This window comes from Papio anubis, chromosome 11 (genome assembly GCF_008728515.1).
Source record: "Papio anubis isolate 15944 chromosome 11, Panubis1.0, whole genome shotgun sequence".
In the NCBI taxonomy this organism is placed as follows: domain Eukaryota; kingdom Metazoa; phylum Chordata; class Mammalia; order Primates; family Cercopithecidae; genus Papio; species Papio anubis.
The window spans coordinates 112,539,111-112,559,460 of record NC_044986.1 but is presented as its reverse complement, the minus strand read 5'-3'; the positions used below and the strand labels follow the sequence as shown (position 1 = coordinate 112,559,460).

The window sequence follows — 20,350 nt, the reverse complement described above, 5'->3', positions numbered from 1 at the left end:
ACATTTAAAATAAGTCCACTGTGCCATGACTAGTGAACTGATCCCACAGGGGTAAGGCATGGGAGGAACGGGCTGTGGTTAATGTTGCCAGGCAACATTAATGGGGGCAGATAGGAAGGACAAACGCACTGGAACACCGTATGGTATGACGATAGAAACAAACACAAAATCTTAACAAGAGTCAAAGCTGCCTGTGGCTATCGGTCGGTGTTCTAGGAAGCATCAGTGAGAGGCAGGAGGGGGAGAAGGTGGTATAGTTTCACACTAGTGAAATATTTCCCAGAAGGACAGAGCACCGTTACCGTGTGTGTCACCAGAGGCGGACGGGGTTAGCCTGGGTGTTGTTAATTGAGTCACTTCCGATGTTCTCTGTCCAGTTGTTAGAAATACATCATTTTTGGAGGGTATTTAATTTGATAATACACAGAGTAAGTGTCCTCTATTTTAATGTATTCTCTTTCTCCCTGCATTGCTAGGGTATAGCAGAAAATAGTTTTTCTAACTGAACATGCAAGTGGGCCACCACTTCAGTGAAACAACTCAGGATGCTTAATTTCCCGTGTAAAATTGTTTTTCACTCCATGTTTGCGGGGAGGGCGCTTCATGTTTTGAATGTCTTAGCACCGTGTTGGAGGATGCGCACAAAAGGAAGTCTAGACAGCTGGTTTCCGACCACTCCTCCCTTGATCATGCTTGTATCAGCTTCACTTTTGGAAAGCATTTGAAAGGAATGATAAAGTAGCTCAGTTTCAAAGTTTAGGTTTAAAATGTCTTTCCATGTTTCAGTGAACGGTCCAAAATGGCCAAAAATGAAACAATTAAAAAGGCCTTTAACTATCAGGTCTGTTTGGAATATCAATGTGTGTAAAGCATGTGGGGCACTCCAAGCTCCATTTCTAGAATGTTCTTTTTTTTTTTTTTTTTTTTTGAGATGGAGCCTCACTCTGTTGTCCAGGCTGGAGTGCAGTGGTGTGATTTCGGCTCACTGCAACCTCTGCCTCCCGCGTTCAAGCAATTTTCCTGCCTCAGTGTCCTGAATAGCTGGGATTACAGGCACCCGCCACCATGCCTGGCTAATTTTGTATTTTTAGTAGAGACAGGGTTTCACCATGTTGGTAAGGCTAGTCTCGAACTCCTGACCTTGTGATCCGCCCACCTCAGCCTCCCAAAGTGCTGGCAATTACAAGTGTGAGCCACAGTGCCCGGCCAGAATATTCTGGTTTTTTTTTTTTTTTTTTTTTTTTTACTGTGATTCATTTAAACATTCTTTTTAATTTCACCGATAACAAAATAGAAATAAACAAATATGTATATACACACATATCTGTATATATTACTTTAGGGGGGATAATCAATTTCATGCGTTTGAGGTTACAAAACATAACAAGAGTTGATCTGTGTAAATTCAAGTTGCTTTGAATCACTAATGTTTATTAAATTCTCATGGAGCACAATGTGCATCTCTTTGGTCGATCTATTGACACAATTTCTACAATTATGAAGAGCGGTGAAGGGGCGGTATTAGGGGAAAAGGCATGTCCACGTGATCTAAGACAATGGGATATAGGGGAAAGGAGAGCGCTGTAAAAGGCTCCTGATCCATCCCATGATATGGCCACTGTCCAGCAGGCCTGACCCTCCCCTCAATCTTGGGTTCTATGATAAAGGCTCTGGGTTTGGGCTGATGGGAGAAGGGGAGTCACTTCGGGTAACTGGCAGCACTGGGAGGCCAGGACTCACTGTAGTCAGAATGACTCGGTTGCGTATTCATGGAAACCTCAGGTCCAACTTTAACCAGTCCGCTCTTGCTGGGCAAAGAGGAGAGAGGGCATCCTGAACATGTTTTCACCAGGGCCTGAAATCTTAACAGCCTGACATCACAAGGCTTAGATTCCAGTGGAAAGATGGGTGATAAACACACACAGAAATAAGCAAGATAATTTCAGAGAGAGGCAAGCGACGTGAAGGGTCAGAGACCGTGACTTGATTGAGCCTGGCTTGGGAAAGTTGCGAATCCTTCTTGGATGATGAAGTGTAGCTGAGACCTGAGTTATGAGGAATGAATGGTGCTTGAAATCCTGGCTGGTTTGGGAGAAAGCTCCTGTTTCAGCTCTCTCTCTGGTAAGATTGTTCAGGAGCACAAGGTGCTGCTCCTCTCAGGGTTCCGCCATGTGTCCGTTTTCTTGTGACATTGTCTGAGGCGAGTTCTGCAAGACTAGGGACTTTGGGTCACCGCTGCACTCCCACCCGGCAGAACAGTGCAGGGCCCACCACAAGTACCTGTGGAATGAATGAATGAATGAATGAATGAATGGAGTAACTCACCTGTCTCCTCCAAATCGTCACACCTTGTGTTCCTTATCTTAGTGACACCCACCCTGGTTCCCCAGCCAGAAACCTGGTGTCAGCTTTGTCACATTCTCCCTCCTCTGGGCTGATTCTTTCTCAGGCGTGACTTTGTGGGTTCATGGGATCCCGTGTCTTCGGCCCGCCCCCTCCTGCGAATGCTCCCTGCTTCAGCCAGGCGGATCGACCTAAGATAGGACTCCCATCAAGACCTTTCCCTTCAGATGCTCCGCGGCTGCCCACGTCGTCCCAGCCCCTCGGGATGGTGCAAGCCTGGCACAGTTTAGTGCCAGGACGTGCCCCTGCCTCCCCTCTCGCCCTCTTTTCTCTTTTATCCCCAAACCGGTCGCCCTAAACACCCACAGTGTCTCCCCAGTTGGTGTTCAGTAAAATGGTGCAGCTGAACTCGGGTGCTGCTGGGAAATGAGCCAGCTGTGTCCTCAGATCCTTGGGGAGGGGGGTTTGGGGGGTGGAGGATAGGAGCGGTGACAACTGAGGCAGGTGTGCAAGCGTCTTCCAGGGGAGCCTCCTGTGGCGAAATGGGGTTCCCTGGCCATTGGGTTAGAGAGGTCTTCGGGCTGTTCTGCCAGGATACCTACAAAGCACTCATCCCTGCCAGCCCTGTGGGATCAAGGGCATCCCAGAGGCCTTGGGCCAAAAGATATGATGTGGGGGCCTGACACAAGGGACCCCAGGAAGCTGGGGGCATCAGGGCGGAGGCGAGGACTGGAGCCTGACTCCAGCTTCAGAGCAGCGTGGACGCCTGCAAGACGCAGGGGCTGGAGTCCACGTGTTTTTGCAACAGCTCTCCCCGAGCCTCCCTGCCCAGGTGCGCATGCCTTCCTAGGCAGCAGCTCCTGCCCCTACTCGCCCGCCTCTCCTCACAGCTGTCCCAGGCCCCTCTAAAAGCAGGCACCCAGAGTCAAGACTCTGAATTGAACCTCTGATGGAGCTGGATTCCAGCCCGCGGGTGAGGCCCGCTCAGAGAGGAGGGCGGAGCACGCCCGCGGGAGGCGGCGGGGGCAGGTGGGCGGCGGGGGCAGGTGCCCGGCGAGGAGTGGCGCCCCCCTGTGTTCAAAAAGGGGAAGCGAACGATTCTGCAGCTGCAGCCGCTCTGCATCGGAGAAGATTGATTTGTCCGTGTGATGTGTTGTTTCCATAGAAGCAGGGCTTAACCTTTTAAGTGAAGATTATAAAGCTACCTAATTCATTTAAAATTAGGCTTCAAGCATCTCAGTACTTAACGCTCAAGTGCTTCTGTGGGACTTGCTGTAGCCATTGATCTAACAGCCAGACACTGCCTTTCCAGCGTCTGAAGGCTTTCACTCTGGCAGCAATCTAGGTGATTTCTTTATTTTTTAAAATTAACTTCATCAGGAGATATAACTTCTGTGGGAGATCATCAGAGTATTAATAATACCTTTTAATTAATGAACAGCACTGACTTCTCTTCATAAACACAGGAAGACCGGCACACAGGCAAGATCCGCACGCATGCTCAATTAAAGTAATTTATTGTATTCTTCCAGATCAGACATAAAGAGCATCTTGGGAATTGATATCACAAGACAATGTTATACACCATTTTCACAACCAGGCTTGCATTGAATTCTTTTTTAAAGAACATAGTAATTTAAAAAAATCTAAATATTTACATATTAATAAAACATATATACAGAAGATTGAGATGTTATCCATAGATATGGATTTTTTTTTTTTGCTAAGAAAGCCTATAAAAAGGATTTCTGAATAAAGTCTGAACAGTAGTCACAGTAAGTAAACACAATTTTAATTTACAAAATATGATTTTACTGTTGCAGTTTTGATACGTATTTCCAATGTGTGGATCCATTCATTGCACATATCTTTGGGTTGAACAAGCCCCGCCCGTCCTCAAGTGCTGAATACTGCAAGCCGTGGCCCTCCCTTGGAAGGCAGTGCTTCCGAAGGCTCCCAGCGAATCTCTAACAGACCACATTTGGAAGTTAGTGTTTCTGCCTTTACCAGCAACATACTCATCCTAACAGAGCGAAAGGTCACTAATTAATCTTTTCCCTTCCCTTGGGTAATATTTCGTTGTGGGAGGCACAGGACAGGTTTTAAAACCCATGGTGCAAAAAACACAAGAGCCGCAGTTCGCAGTACATCAGACCACTTGATAAAACAAAGGGGCTGTTTTCAGGAAAGGGATTACTTACGGGCCAGAAGTGGAAAAAGGCTAACGAAAAGGTATGATGGAAATAATTTCTCCAGACCTTCCTTGTAGCTCCGCAAAAAAAGAAAAAGAAACCACACATATACGAGATGTAACTTGTCTAGTAGTTAGACTGACTCCACAAGCCACACTTAAAGCCAGCTTTTTGTCACAGTGCAGGGATGCCTTCTCTCATCTTTGATGACTGGCTGGTCTTTGGTGGAACAGGGATTTTTCCCAGAGCCCCCCTCCTATCTCTAGGTTTAGTGTTTCAGTGTGATGTGACAGGAGTACCTTGGACAGGGCAGTCAGGAAATTCGGGTTCTAGGCAGGGCCCCGGCCACAGAGGGGTTAACAGGCTCTGGGCAACCGCTTACCCTCATTCATCCTGTTTCCTCACCTGCAGAATGAGGGGTGGGACTGAATAGCCTCTACAGTAACTTTTAGCTCTTAACATTCTGCGCTTTGCTAAATCCAGGGCTAGGGGAAGGCATTGGAACTGCTGGTGGACAGGTGTGAACCCCGAGTTTGGTCATCTGTAGTCAAAATTGGTTTCATGCCAATTTTTGGCCTTTGGATCAAGTGGCAAAGATTCAATGCAATTTGCTTTATACAATAAATGAAGTGTAGATGCAGTGTTTCTAAATAACATAGTGTTTTAAATTCACCATCTTATTAGAGAAAGAAATCTGGAGGTAAATATTTCTATAAAACAAATACCTTCATGGCAATATATCTTTTTAAAATAAATCCAGATTTTCATATATTAGTTTTATATAAAGCAGAGGGCAACTATACTAGGAACCAGATAAACGATATAATATTAAGTACATTTTTAGCCAGTTGCCACATGGTGCCAAAACCCTGTACCTCTCAGTTAAGACCATCTGTTAAAATGGCTGTTAGGTATCATGTAGATAATTGATCGATTTTCTAACCTTTTAATTAGTTATTTTGTCATTGTGTTGATGCAACTTAGGTGAAAGGTTTTTCTTTCCTAAGAACTCATAGGTCATTGGCACTTACTCAGTTACAAATGGCTATTTGGGGGGTACCGATGTCATGAATGATTTCATCTAATAGGTCAGAGCTATCCTGTCTCCCAAAACAGCTTTTTCATCTTCTAAGACGATGAAGGTCTAATTAATTTTGGCCTTCACAACTGCTCTCTCAGCACTGGAAAGAGCCATGCTCCTTTATATTTGCATCTAAGCAGTTTACATTAAAATAAATATGTTTCACAGCTCTATATTCACACTGAGGTTTTGAATGAAAACAGGGAAGAGAGAACCACTTCTTTATAATGGACAATGAACTAACTGAATCAAATGCTGGACTTTTAAAGGGTAACAAATCAACCCTAACAGTGATTTTAAAAATCTTACACCAGATTGGAGGCTTGGTTATCACACGTTACAAAGAAAGTATATGAAACTATTCAAACATGACAGGTAAACTTCACAGAACACCCACACTTTGCAGGCACCTGAAATGCTACGTGGATCTTTGTGGAAATTCAAACGGAAGTTACATATGCCACTGAACAATGTCACTAAAATCAAAGTCTAGGCAGTGAAACCTGGTTCTGTATCCTCCGTGTTTTCTCTCCTGGTGTCAAATATATTACCTACAACAGAGACAAGAAAATGAAGGCGGAGGGCCACTTCTCTAAGGAAGAGTTGTACATGTTTCTGTGACGTGGCTGGAGGTGGGTGTTCCGGATGAGTAAAGAATTTACTGGGGAGGTGTCTGTGTTTCACAGTTAAGTTGCTAAGTTTTTAGCCAAGGCTTTAGTTGTCCTCCGTGAGCAATTGTAGAAATCTGAAATTTGTAATGATTTTTTATGAGAAAGGCCATGAATGTGTGTTACCATTAGAGTATATCCACACATTGACCAGTCATAGAAAATGGCCCAAAAGATAATCTACCTGCAAAACAGAATATCATGCAGCTATTAAAAGAATGCATATGAAGATTTGCCATACAGTGGGAAAATGCTTGTTAGGTAAAAATTTAAAAAAAAAAAAAAAAAGTAGGAAACAAAATTTTACACGTTTGATCTCCACCGTATAAATAAAACGGAGAAACATTTGAGAAAAATCATCTAATAATGGTTGTCTGTGGGTGGTAAAAGCAATTGAAATGTTCTTCCTTACACTTTTGTTTATTATTTTAAAAGAAAAGTATGTAAAATGCCAATTTATGACAATTGCTAAATCTAGAAGAACATCCCCATTTCAAATTTGGACGCTCCATTTTAAATTTTAGAAAGCACTGTTTTGATTTCACTTTCTCTATACTTTCTTTCTTTTTTTTTTTAAATGCAAATTGTCCTCAGCTCCTGGGTGGCTTTTCTTGAGCCCCAGGCCCTCTCCACACTTCTGCCTGTAGCATTTATGTAATTCCTTCTGCCTCTCACACTAGACTGAGGGCATTTTATACCAGCATCCAACACAGGGCTGATTCTTGGTAGTTGCTCAAAAAGGATTAGTGAATAGGGTTAAGGGAAAATAAAATGGATGCATTATAGAGGGTGAATCCATTTCTGTTAAAACCTGATGAATAGAAGGTTGCTTAAATGTAATGCATCCAAACAAATGTCATTCGACCTGCCTGTAACCCTACCCTAGTCACTTCTGGTTCATAGAAACACTTAAGGATTTACACCCCTTTCCCTGCCCTTGCCCCAAACACACAAGTTTGGAAGGAAGAAAAAAGACCTTAAAAAAGTAATAAAAGCATTGCTGAATCTTTAAAAAGAACTCATGGTTGCTAGCTCAGATAAATGGGATCGTGAGAGTCTGTATCAGAGCCGTTGGTCGATCCTGTGGTTTTGACCAGTGAGGCTCAAGTTCAAGGATGAAACCACATGTGCAAGAAAGGTGGAGTTCTTAAAGCGCACATGTGAGGAGGGCTGTTAGGAGCAGCACTGCATTCAAAGAAGCCAACCAGAATGGGGATTTTACTCTGGAGGCAATCAAGAGACATGCTATCAAGGTGAATATCAACATTACTTAATGTTATTACTGCAAAATTTGAGCACCAATCTGATACTTCTTTTCCTCTTTATTTTTATTTTTTGAGACGGAGTCTCGCTCTGTCACCCAGGCTGGAGTGCAGTGGCGTGATCTCAGCTCACTGCAAGTTCCACCTCCCGGGTTCACGCCATTCTCCTGCCTCAACCTCCAGAGTAGCTGGGACCACAGGCTCCCGCCACCTCGCCTGGCTAATTTTTTGTATATTTTTTAGTAGAGACGGGGTTCCACCGTGTTAGTCAGGAGGGTCTCGATCTCCTGACCTCGTGATCCGCCCACCTCGGCCTCCCAAAGTGCTGGGATTACAGGCGTGAGCCACCGCGCCCAGCCTCTTTTCTAAATGATAAACGTTTTTATTTATCATGCTGCTTAGTGATTTGTATCAAATATCTATCAAGAGTTTAGTGAAAAGACCTGCAGGTGTGTGATACTATTTTCTTCATTATGACCTCACAGCCTTGGGTAAAGTTTGAGAATAGACTGGAAGGAATGAGTTTCAGCTGCAGTGAACCGGGCTGACGGACGACGAACATTGTAATTGTGAAGACTGAGACAGTGAAGAGGACTCCTAAAGGGATTAGCACATCCATCATCTCTTAGGATCTTTAGGAAACATGCAGAGGAAAGCTGGCTTTGGCTTAGGTGTGAGAAAGCTATACGGTATCATGGCTGGGAGTCGAGGGACCTGGGTTCCCGCCAGGCCGTCAACCAGCTGTGAGGCCGTGGGAAAGCCACTTAATGTTTCTGGGCCTCAGGCTTTTTTTCCTGTAAAATAAAAGGACTGGATAAAAAGAAGGGATTGGACTAGAGGATCTCTCAAGTTCCTTCTCATTCTCAGATTCCTTGACATTTTTTTCAGTTCCATGAGACTCTCCTAGCACCCTCTGGGCTCAGTTTTCTCACTGGAAAGGTATCTCCAACTTCAGATAGGAAAACACAAAGGCATTCCATACTCACCACTTGGAGGTGAATATAAACTTCAAGGGGAGTGGTTTTCAAATAATAAAAGCTCACTGTGTCACATGACGCAGGAGGACAGGCACTGGAGATGCCAGGGGTGGGAGGGCACTTGGGAAGCCCAGCTAGAAAGGTATGGTGCTACCCTGAAGGGCCTATGCTACCCTGAAGGCTAGGTCTATTATGATTAGGATTTCATGGATCTGCTGGGACTGGCCCGGGTGATAAGAATGAGGCTGATAAGAGTGCCCTGATAGTCAGAGAATGACAAATTGGGAAGGAACAACAGAGATCACGTCTTTCAATTCTCTTAATTCACAAATGTGAAAACACAGCCAAATAAGAAGAGAAATCCCTTTTATATAATGACTCTACATGGGAAGAACTTGATGTAGGCAGGTCTTTTTGCACTATGTAGCTCATTTCATTTATCTGTCCATGGATCTGGTGCTTAGCTACTCAGTGGCAGAGAAAGCAATGTGTCACTTACACCGCTCAATTTTCCTGTTGCTCTGAAGCTCTGAAGTTCACTAGCACAGACCCATCCTACACCTGTGAACGTGGCTTTCCTTGCCATTTTGGGATACGTGCTGTCAATGAATACATGGCCTAGTCTAGTTCCTACACAGCCTAGAGACTCCACTAATGTTTGCTGAATTTAATTAACACAGACCACCCCAAATCTAGAGGAAAAAACATTCGGTTGAGCTTTTTCAGTAAGGGGGTTTTTGGGTGTGCCTGGGTTTTGTGGGCAGAGAATCTTCAGGTATCCTTTGGAGGGCAGTCAGTAGAGTCCTGTGACCAATAGAGGGGATAAATTGTTTTCCACAAGGCTCATTGATCAGACACCTGCCCCTCTGGCTCTCAGATATGGACCTATACACAGGTAGGAAGCCAGGGTCAGAAGCATTACTTGAGAGTCAAATAGTATGAAGTTGGAATTATGTCTATGGCTCAACACAACAGTGTGCAGCAAATGCTTCCATGGAAGGGGGCCTTCAGCTGATCTGCTCCTGGTATTAGGAACGTGCCACTCACGCCGGATGGCTGGGCTTGTTCAAATCGCTCAGTTAAAACACAGTATTCATTGGGTGTCCACTGATTGATTGATTGCTCAAGGCTCCAAGGCTGTTTGGAGGAGGTGGGAGAGGACAGCCTAGCCATGAATTTGATCACACAAAATTAGTGGTTCCCGTTTTAAAGTGAAATCTCATTTCATGTTAAAAATAGTTTGTAATGTCCAAAGGGTTTGTAATGTCCAATAGTTTGTAATGTCCAAAGGTTTGGGGAGGCAAAATGTTGTGATACTTAGTTCTTAGGATTTGCTCTTCTGAGATGTTTATGAAAATAAGAGTGTGAGAAAAATGTTTTTCTATTCACGTTGAATTCTATTCAATGTGAAAAACATCTCTGAGCACGGGGCCTTGAGCAGCTCCGATGACCAGGGCCTGGGTCCACTGGAGAAGCAGTTTGCTCAAGTGTCTGCATGTCTAATGTCAAAATCATTTTCAATGCAGATATTTTTGTGGGCTGTATTTTCCAGGGGGTGATGAAAATGTAAATGCATTTTATTTACCTGTTGGTGGTAGAGAAATGCCATCCAGTCTTTCATCACTGTCCATGATCTCTGCTGGTTACAAATATAAAACACAAATCTCATTAGTTTCAGGGAGCACATTCATTCTACTGAAAATAGTGATGTAATCTTAAAAACTCGAGTATGCATAAATTTTCACCATTCTTTTCCCTTTTCAGCTATCATTGGTTCATATTACAGATGTTAATATCGTTATTTGAGTATTTTTTGATGATGGTGATCTAAAACCAACTTTCCTGTATTAAAATTTTTAAAAATCTTATCAGCCTCATTCTATTGATCACTGATGATTTCTGTTTATTTTCACTTATTTACAGAGGCTTAAATATCGAACCAGCATGGGGGGTGAATTGTTGAGATAGAGTCATTGGGGGAACGTGTCAGTGAATTCCTGCTGCAGAATTGCACTTGGCATCGCCAGAACTACTCCTGGGGGGCCGCGTAGGAAATCCTGAGAATGAACCTTTCTTTGGAGATGACTGATGCAGATCCTAGAGCTGCCAATCTAACTCTGGCACCAACGTGGTCATGAAGAAGGTATAGGCATTGCTTCAGAAGATTCTCCATTGCTACGTTTTAAAATGCAAACCTTTGCTCGTCTCTGATAAATGTATCCATCTCCTTGGGAGTTTCCCAAAGGTAGATCCTTCAGTCACAAAAAACCTTCTGTTAAATGCAAAAAAAAAGGTGCTCATGTGTCTCTTGGTAAGGGATGGGTTTGTTAGTTTCCCGTAACACGTGGGGATGGGAAAACATCACATTATGGCCCCTGGGATAGTTTTGGTGGTGCCCTCCGTGGCCCAGGGCCTGTGGTCCCCATAGGAAGGCCCCTGCTGACTGCATAATGTGTGTGGGCAGCCCTTGTGAGGCTGTTGAATGAGGTCAGCCTTGGCACCACGCTGTAACACTGAGTTGGTAGAAGCCTAAACTAGTACTACGTACTTGTTTTTATTGTTGCTTTAAACATAATCAGGGCTTAGCTATGGCTAGAAACACTGTAAGGCTCCCCCATCTCCTTCATCCTCCAGCATCTTGTCGTCAGATGAACACTCACTGGCATTAGTGAAAGACCCTTGTCTGCTGACCTGCTAGATCCACCACAAACAGCAATCACTGAGAAGGGACGAGATATGCAAGACCAATCTAGGTTGGGGAAGACTAGCAACCACTAAAATGATGTTGTAGATGAATATTTAATAACATAAAAATATTCAGTCAAACCGTGGGATACATGGTGTGATTAAAATTCTGGAAACAGGTTTAGAGAAAAAAGACAGCACATACTAAATGTGAACTGTGTTTCCCTCTGGATGAAAGGCTTTAGGTATTTTCAATTTTGTTCTATGGCTTTTAGAAATTATTTTACATATGAAAAATAATGAACATATGTTATGTTTATATTTAGAAGACATTATTTTCTTCTAATTGGTTTGAGTGAGTTGGAATAGACAGATGGTCTTCATGGTAGTTCTCTCATTGCCTAGGATTTTAAAAATCCTTCAATAATAATAACGATGATAATCTCCAGCATTTATTAAATGCTCACTGGGCACCTGACATGCAATGTGTCAGTGAACCCGTAGGAAACTCTACAAGGTGGGTCTGTTGTTCTGCCCATCTGAACAAACGAGGAAAGTGAGACAGAGGTTAGGAAACTCACGCCAGGTAACACAGCTAGTAAGTAACAATGCCCAGGACATGAAGCAGGTTAATGTCTGGGCTATTCATCTCTTTGCTATTAATAGTCCAAACATACCATAAGCATCATTATGAGCTAATTTCTTAAATCTTCTAGTTCTAGTTCATTTTATATTTTAGCAACTTTCTTTACATCTATAATTGCTTTTCATTTAGTTGTAACAAGGTCAGTTCTGGGTATAAACTGATCTTCCTTTTGTAATTCAGCTATTCTCCCCTTGAAAAACAGGCCTATGCAATTATGTGCTTTAGTAAGAACAGAACATATATAACAAAAAAAAAATACAGATGATTATATATAAATCAGAACATGCTAGTTGCATGAATAGGGGCTGAGAGTCAAGGATGAAGGCACTGTTGTGTTACTCAAATTTAATTGTAACATCTATCTGCAACAACAAGCTCACACTCTTTCTTCCCCGGTGACAATCAAGTTGGTAAATTTGGAAAAGATTGAGCAAGTCCAATAAACATTTAACAGCAGTGGCATCTTTACTCTGAGATCTAACACGATATACTGTCATTTCAGCTCTGAGAAAATCATGTAATGAAAATGATAAAAATGCACACCAGGAAAGGAATCACTGGAGTTACAGAATAAAAATTATCTCATGTGACGACAGCCCCAAATGAATCTCTATCTGGATTTGCATAACGGCCTTTCAAATCTGTGTGGGGCATTTCTTTTTTTTCTAGAGGCAGTGCAGGCTTCCTTCAGCGGTAGCCAATTAGCTTGTGGAGTCAGAGTCTCTACCTCATTCCAGGAATGGAGCCAGATATGATAAATAAGGTTGAAGTTGTGCAATCTCTATGCGACACTGTTTGTATTATCATTTAGACTGAAAATTATCAAGACAAAAAGCATGAGAGCAGGTAATATTATTGATCCAGACCCCTCAGTTCCTGCTGGCATCATGGAAGGAAATACAAGTGGCTCTAGTTTCGATTTGCTGGAGCCCCACTTCTGTGCCCTAGAGGAGAATGATGTGGAACAGGATTTGACAAAACGGGAAGACAAAACTGCATTTGGCAGGTCATTGCTGCTGTGCTATCATTTGGGTCTGCTTGTCAGGGTTGGTTTTATCTTACAGCCACTTTCTACTTCTCAGTTGCTAGTAGAACCTGCTAGGAATGCAGAAGAGAAGGGCCAAGGGAGCCAATCATAAGTATCTGGGCAGATCATCTAAGCCGGTGGTCAAAAGTTACAATGTCCGACATCAAATATTCTGATGCCTAAGGGGCAGGAACGGGCAAGTGAGTGGAGGCTCCTTGAGGAGGGGAGGGGTGGGGAGCAGGATGTGGCTTGGGCCTCATCCTGTAGAAGTGGGCAAACCTGGGGGGAAAATGGGCGTTTGTGATATGAATTATCAACAGAAATGAGGCATGGTTAGGGGATGTGTTCCCTGTCCAGTCTGCTTGTGGGAAAGAGAAGAGGGATGTGGCGGCACATCTCTACTGGCTGCGTGTCTGCTTGCTGGTGGGACAGGGGAAGGGAAGAGAGACCAGAGCTCATAATAATCGGTCTCAGCATCTGACGACAGAAGGAAAAGAAGGTGTGTTTATGTCTAAAATGTGCAGCATGGGGAAGGCACCAGAACGCCATTTAAACTGTGTTTCTTAGTCACATAATCCACTGCCAGCAAGGTCTTTCTGGGTCCCTGAGAGAAGCCTTCTACAGAATTTCCCGTTTTTTTTTTGTTTTTTTTTTTTTTTAAAGAAACAGGGTCTCGCTCTGTCACCCAGACTGCAGTGCAGTGGCCAATCACAGCTCACTGCAGCCTCAAACTCCTGGGCTCAAGTGATCCTCCTATCTTAGCCTCCCAAGTCAGTGGGACAACAGGTGCATGCCATCTTGCCTGGCTAATTTTTAAGGTTTGTGTGTGTGTGTGTGTGTGTGTGTGTGTGTGTGTGTAGATAGGGTCTCCACAAAACATCTGGAGATGTTGCCCATGCTGGTCTGGAACTCCTGGGCTCAAGCAATCCTCCTGCCTCAGCCTCCCAACTATTTTTAGTTTTTCTGGAACCTCCATACTGCTTTCCATAATGGCTACACTAACATATATGAAATTAAAAAATCTTATCTAGAGATGTGTGGCCTCCTACAGATAGTTACTCTTATTTGATGGGAGAAAGCTGACTACACAGGGATTCTTCATTAGGAAATTGGCCCCCACCGTCACCTTGGGGAAGCGGAGACTTCAATGACCAAATCTGAACAGTTGTAATTCTCCTGGTGCTCACTTTTCCTGGAGGAATAATCCCAGAATCTCCAAGCCCAGAATTTAAAACCCACATACACAACCCATGCATGCACACGTGTGCATACACACCCCCCACTTAAAATCCCTTTTATTTGATGTGGTGTTGCTGGTAGAAGAGTTTTTTTTCTTCTTCTTTTTTTTAACCTTAAGCAACTTGTACTTTCATAAAGTCACGCAGATTCAAACAAATAAAAATCAATAGGTAAACAGAAACAAACCATCAAAGAGACCCAGTTTTCATATATAAGAGCATTAGACCACAAATGAGATTAGCAGTCTTTTTCACTTGTACTCTTCAAAGCAAGTGGCCTGACATAATTTTTACTATTTAGTCCGAAGGTGAGTTTCAAAATTCACTTGAATAAGACTTTAAGAGAGCAAATCACAGCAGATTATACACAGTCTGTCCTTCAAAAGACAAGACGCTGAAATAACCTAGAGCCAAGTATTGTACTTTATAAAGTCGAAGAATTCCTAAGTGCTTCTCCAATTTTTTTTCTGCACCTTAGTCATACCTGAGCCTCTTTTTAACCTTCTTCTGGCCAGTTTAATTTGATCCTGTAGAATCTGTACCCAGTCTCTTGGGCCAGGAAGCTTATCCACATGGTGAGCTGTACAGTACTTTTCTGTGAAGACTGAAAGAAAATGTAAAATCTTGTTGAATACCTTAAGTAAAATATGCAGATCTGAAACAGATACATATTCTACAAAGAAAAAAAAGTGTATTTCTTTTTTTTTTTTTTTTTGAGGCAGAGTTTCACTCTTGTTGCCCAGGCTGGAGTGCAATGGCACGATCTCAGCTCACCGCAACCTCCGCCTGCCAGGTTCAAGCAATTCTCCTGCCTCAGCCTCCCTAGTAGCTGGGATTATAGGCATGTGCCACCAGGCCCAGCTAATTTTGTATTTTTAGTAGAGACGGCGTTTCTCCATGTTGGTCAGGCTGGTCTCAAACTCCCGACCTCAGGTGATCCGCCTGCCTTGGCCTCCCAAAGTGCTGGGATTACAGGCATGAGCCACTGCGCCTGGTCTAAAAAAAAGTGTATTTCTAAAGGACGTCAGTTCTGTATCTTCAGTATCTGGATTATATTTCTTTGGCAGAGATGGAGATTGACAGGTCCTGGCTAGGTCCAGTGCATTGTGCTTCAAAATGAAACTGGCGATACTCACTAAGTAGTCTGCATGGAAGCTGCTCTTCCTACTGGCTCCACATCCATCTGTATATATCTTATAGGCAGAGAAGAAAATGCTCCCTAAGGGTCTACTGACCTTATGGCAAGGTTTTGCAAATATATTAAAAGAGTTCAGTTTTTTGTTGCCAATTCAAAATTGAATGCAAAATTAACACGAAAAGATGGTCTTTCTCCTGGTGATTTCTACTAACTCAATCAGTACTCAAATAATAATGCAGTTGGTGTCGTGATGAAAGTTCCAGTTCTACTTCAAGTCAACCCCCTGCACATCACATGAGCGCCCAGGAAAGAACTACCCGATTAAGCACAAAGGGAACTAAGGAGAACCCCATGGCAGGACACAAGGCAGGCGGGACAGTGATGGTGGGAGGGCTGTGCACAGTGTGTGGCCGCACACGCGGCGCTGGGGTTGATGTTTCCACCTCACACTCACTCCTGAGCACTTTGAAACTCATCTTTTCAACCTGTCCTTCGTAAGGTCAAGATCTGGTAGGCCATGACATCCCATTGCCTCCTTGGTATTTAAAATATTGGTAATTTCGATGTTTTGAAAGGTTTCTCTTAAAAAAAAAGACAAAAGAAAATATTGACAGATTCAGCTATGGAAAAAAGTAAAATTTCTATTGAATGAAAAATAAGGCATTTCATCAGAATGAGGAAAGCTAGTTGTACTAAATGTGACCGAAAAGGTTCACGATCTACCGTCAGATAAAGAGCTCATTTACATAAACGAGTAACCTCGAAAGTCCCCATAGAGAAATGGGCAAAAAATATTTAACAAAAAATATTAGGAAAAATGTTCAATTAATATGTAAACCAAAGAACTGCAAAACACACTTTATACCTACTAAAATTAGAAAAACAACATTAGAAAGCTAATACTTGATACTGATAAAACTGGCACATTCAAACATTACTGTTGGTGCAAACAGGGAAAACCCTTTGGAGAAATCAGTAATATTTAATGGGAGACATAAAACTGTTGTACCTTTGGACTGGTAATCTTACTCCTGGAAATTTATCCTAAGGAAATAATTTGAAAGAGAAAAGCAGCTATATGTGATCTCTACTGTCAACTACATGGCGACAATCCAATTGTGCAGGACGAGATCAATGTCAGTAGCGTGGTGGACACATTTCAGGGAGCCCAGAGCGAAGCAGGGAGTTCCCCTTCAGGAAGCTACTGCGAAAGCCTGAGCTAGAGACGCATCTAGGGCCTCTCAGAGAACTGCCATTGTTTGGTTCATCACATGATGTGGTAAAAAGAGAAGAAAGGCAAGGTGTGTGAGCTGAAAGGACATCACAGGCTTGGTTTGGAGCATGCTGAGTTTGGGGTGTTTGTGGAGCACCCACGTGGAGATGGCAGAGACAGTCCTGGTTCCAGGAGATCCCAGAATCTGCAGATGTTCAGGTCCCTGATAGAGGCCAGGCATGGTGGGTCATGCCTGTAATTTCAACACTTTAGGAGGCTAAGGCGGGAGGGTTGCTTGAGGCCGGGAGTTTGAGACCAGCCTGGGCAACACAGTGAGACCCTGTCTCAATCAATCAATCAATCAATCAATCAATCAATAATCCGGGAGTGGTGGTGCAAGCCTGTGGTTCCAGCTACTCAGGAGGCTGAGGCAGGAGGATCACTTGAGTCTAGGAGTTCGAGGCTGCAGTGAGCTATGATCACACCATTACACTCCAGCCTGGACAATCGAGTGAGACCTTAAGCAACTTGTGCAACTGTGCCTTGAGATACCAGAGCATACAACAGCAGTGGAGGGGCGTCCAGCCTATTTGCATGACTTTTTATTGTTGCATTGAATTTTTTTTTTTTTCCTGAATATTTTCAATCGGTAGCTGGTTGAATCTGTGGATGTGGAACCTGCAGACAAGGAGGCCAAGTGTATTTAGACAGAGAAATCTACAGTTCAGAGAAGGGGCCAAGCTGAACACACTGGTTTAAGAGGCACAGACATACATGTGGTGGTTAAAACAGTGAGAGAGGCCGGGCATGGTGGCTCATGCCTGTAATCCCAGTACTCTGGGAGGCCAAGGCGGGTGGATCACTTGAGGTTAGGAGTTCGAGACCAGCCTGGCCAACATGGTGAAACCCCATCTTTACTAAAAATAAAAACACTAGCCGGGCATGGTGGCATGCGCCTCCAGTCCCAGCTACTCAGAAGGCAGAGGTAGGAGAATCGCTTGAACCTGACAGACAGAGGTTGCAGTGAGCTGAGATCGCACCACTGCATTCCAGCCTGGGCGACAGAGCAAGACTCTGACTCAAAAACAAACAAAACAGTGAGAGAGAGAACGTCCACCAGAGAGAACACGGAGAGTGGAAAGGGCACAGGCTGGGTTGGGAGCCCTGGGGAATGCCAGGCTGCCAAAGAGAAGGTGGAGGCAGAAGAGCACAGGAAGGGGCCCAAGCGCGGCTGGACAGGCAGGAGGGATGGGGAGACTGGTGGGAAGGCCAGTGAGTGGTCCTAATAAAAAGGAGGGACCAGCAGGTTGCAGTGCAGAAGAGGGACAGAAGGGGTGGCTTGGTGCCCTCTGAAGGTCAGCAAGGGCCGGGGAGGGTGGTCACTCTCAGGACACCTGGCCCAGAGGGGAGGGTGGAAGAAGAGGGGAGACAGGAGGGCTGAGGGACAGGGACGTGGGTGTGGTGTGCAGGCTGAGGGAGCGGTGGTGTGGCAGGAGAGAACAGGATTCAGGGAGAAGGAGGAGACAGTCAAAGGCATCACCCTAGGGGGCTGGGGCTGATGGATCTGGAATAGAAATGGAGGGGCTGCCTCCAACAAAAGGAGGGAAACATCCTCTTCGGAACCCATAGGAAGGGAAGACGGTCGATTCAGAAGTGGTTCTAGGCTGGAGCAAACACTCCTGAGCCCTCAGTGAGCTCAGGGGTGAGGGGCTCTGGAGGATGGAGGGTGTAGAGGAGGTGTGGGATCATCTCTCAGAAGAATCAGAGAGGAAGCAGACCGCAGACAACTGATACCACTGCCAAGCCGCAGACGGGCTACGTGGTAGGGCTATGTAGCGCGGTGAGAGTCTACAGGCTCTCCACCTCAGTCCCTGCAGCTCCTTTAGAACACCGGATGGTAGGGCTGGTCTAGGCTCAGGGTTTTGCTGGAGAGTTTTGGCAGAAGAACAGGGATATAAGCCCTTGAAGATGCTGAAGGTGTGACCGGGCATGAATGAACTCACCTCTCCACTCCTCCCCTCTCCTCCCCTCTCCTTCACCCCCCCAAATCTAGGAAGGATGTGAACACAGAAAAAGAATCATGGGCTTGGAGCTATCTATAGAGATCAGGGAATGCAGATGTCAATGGGTTGGCAAGCAGGAGTCACGGAGCTAGAAGAATTGTTCCCCGAGATACTGGAGAATACAGCAGCAGCTGAGGAGCAACTGCGTGTGAGGATGCTAAGGTGTGGCCAACAGTACGGGGCTGAAATGCAGTAGAGGTGAATGTCACCGTAGATGAGGTCCAGCCACTACATAGGCTAGGCCATCAGTCATGTGGACAGACAAGTGATCAGGATGACAGTGGGACCAGGGAGCAAGAGGAAGTCTTAGTGGAAAGGTTCCATCAGAGCCCCACCTGGGGAGAGGGGCAGTGATGCTTAGAAAGCACAATTAATGACTGGGGAGAAAATCAACCAGGCTGCCCGATGTATGATATGGGGGGACCGGGAGAGCAAGGTGGGGAGGTGCAGAGGATAGGCTATCCCTGGGGATGCACATACTTTCAAATCTCTGCCACTAGATTCTAAGCAACTTCAGTGTCTTCATCTCTTTTGTCTCCCTCAAAGCACCTACTATAGTGCGTTTTTCTGAAGAAGAACTCAAGCATTTGATAAATAAGCCAACATGTTTTCCAGTTTTGTTTCTAATGGAAGCAAATACATTAGCTTACAAATTTAGGCTAATTGAGGGAAAATGGTCTATCTGAATTAGCAGGAAGTCTTTAATTAATAGGCTCTATTTAAAGAAGCAAGGTCTTATTGCCTTCAAATACCCACAAGAACATTTACTAATCAGATAATTTCCAAAAGGTTCTTGAAGTCCTGTTTTAATAAATAGAACAAAATATTTCTGTTTAGCATCCTATTCTTTTATGCAAAAATGTGTACTACAAAAATGACTGAATCCACTGTCACAGCAGGCAAACATCTCCCCCCTTGTAATATAATTTATACAGTTAATTTCCATAGCAACCCCTCTTTTCTCGGGTTGCGAAATGCATGTGTCCAAATTAGCACACATTAGAAAGTCATGGCTCCAAATTAACAAAGTGGATTTGGACTACACCACATTGAATGACTCCCATGTGTGCGGACAAGCAAGTTCAAGATAAGCCAAAGGAGACTGTGGACTCTGTTCCCACATCGTGAGTGGGTTCAGATCAGACCCTTCTAGTCCAACCTTGAGCTCAAATATTCTCTCAGTCACTAAAAGGGCAGCTGTGTCTAGTTATTTTTTTCTAGTTTCAATGAAAACTTATTTGGTTTCAATAGAAAGAAGCCAAGAAAATCACTGTCTCCTGGATCTGTGTCTAAGATCTCTGAAGGTGCAGCAATAGGCTTTTCAAAAAATACCTATACAAATAAATATTTCCACCGGGCACATTATTGACACGCTAGTTCATGGATTACGTCTAAACTTAAAAGAGACTTTTAACTAGAATTTACTTACTGAAGACGAAATCCTATTCTCTCCCTTACGATAGCAGATGAGGCCTCAAGGACAAGGCCAAAAGACTGTCATTGCATTGATCTGCAAACAGTCAATACGCTATGTGAATAGAGTTATTGGGGAGACAGAATGCATTTTTGCTCCCTGAATCTATAGCTAAAGGTCAAGCTATTATCCTGGTAACAGTTCCATTAGGAGTAATGATGTGAAAAGGGGTATTGCATTAATGCACTGAGTTTTCTACTATGTTAACAGTGGGTCATTAAGAACCATAGTGGAATCATCTGCATTCATCTTTAGAATGCAATAGGTTCTAAAAAGAAATTTTCCTCCGTTCCTATTTTAATATATGAAGCAGCAGCAAGGGCTACCTTTAAACGAGCCCAGA

General features: G+C 44.0%; 1 protein-coding gene across 22 annotated transcripts in view; it reads right to left on the bottom strand.

Annotated features, from left to right (window-relative positions):
* Positions 1-1,318: 1,318 nt before the first annotated feature.
* The window catches only part of BEND7 (BEN domain containing 7), an 85,931-nt gene continuing 66,899 nt past the window's right edge, over positions 1,319-20,350 (bottom strand). For 3 of the 22 annotated variants that reach the window (XR_004177092.1, XM_031652504.1, XM_031652498.1), the window contains 3 exons: positions 14,604-14,723; positions 10,109-10,159; positions 8,347-9,327 (listed from right to left, as the gene is read on the bottom strand). Coding sequence is in view for 20 of the 22 variants with exons in the window: in XM_031652504.1 (XP_031508364.1) it covers positions 9,317-9,327; positions 10,109-10,159; positions 14,604-14,723 (182 nt within the window). In the remaining 2 variants the exon portion in view is untranslated. The other 19 variants (XM_031652485.1, XM_031652487.1, XM_031652501.1 and 16 more) reach the window with 19 other exon arrangements.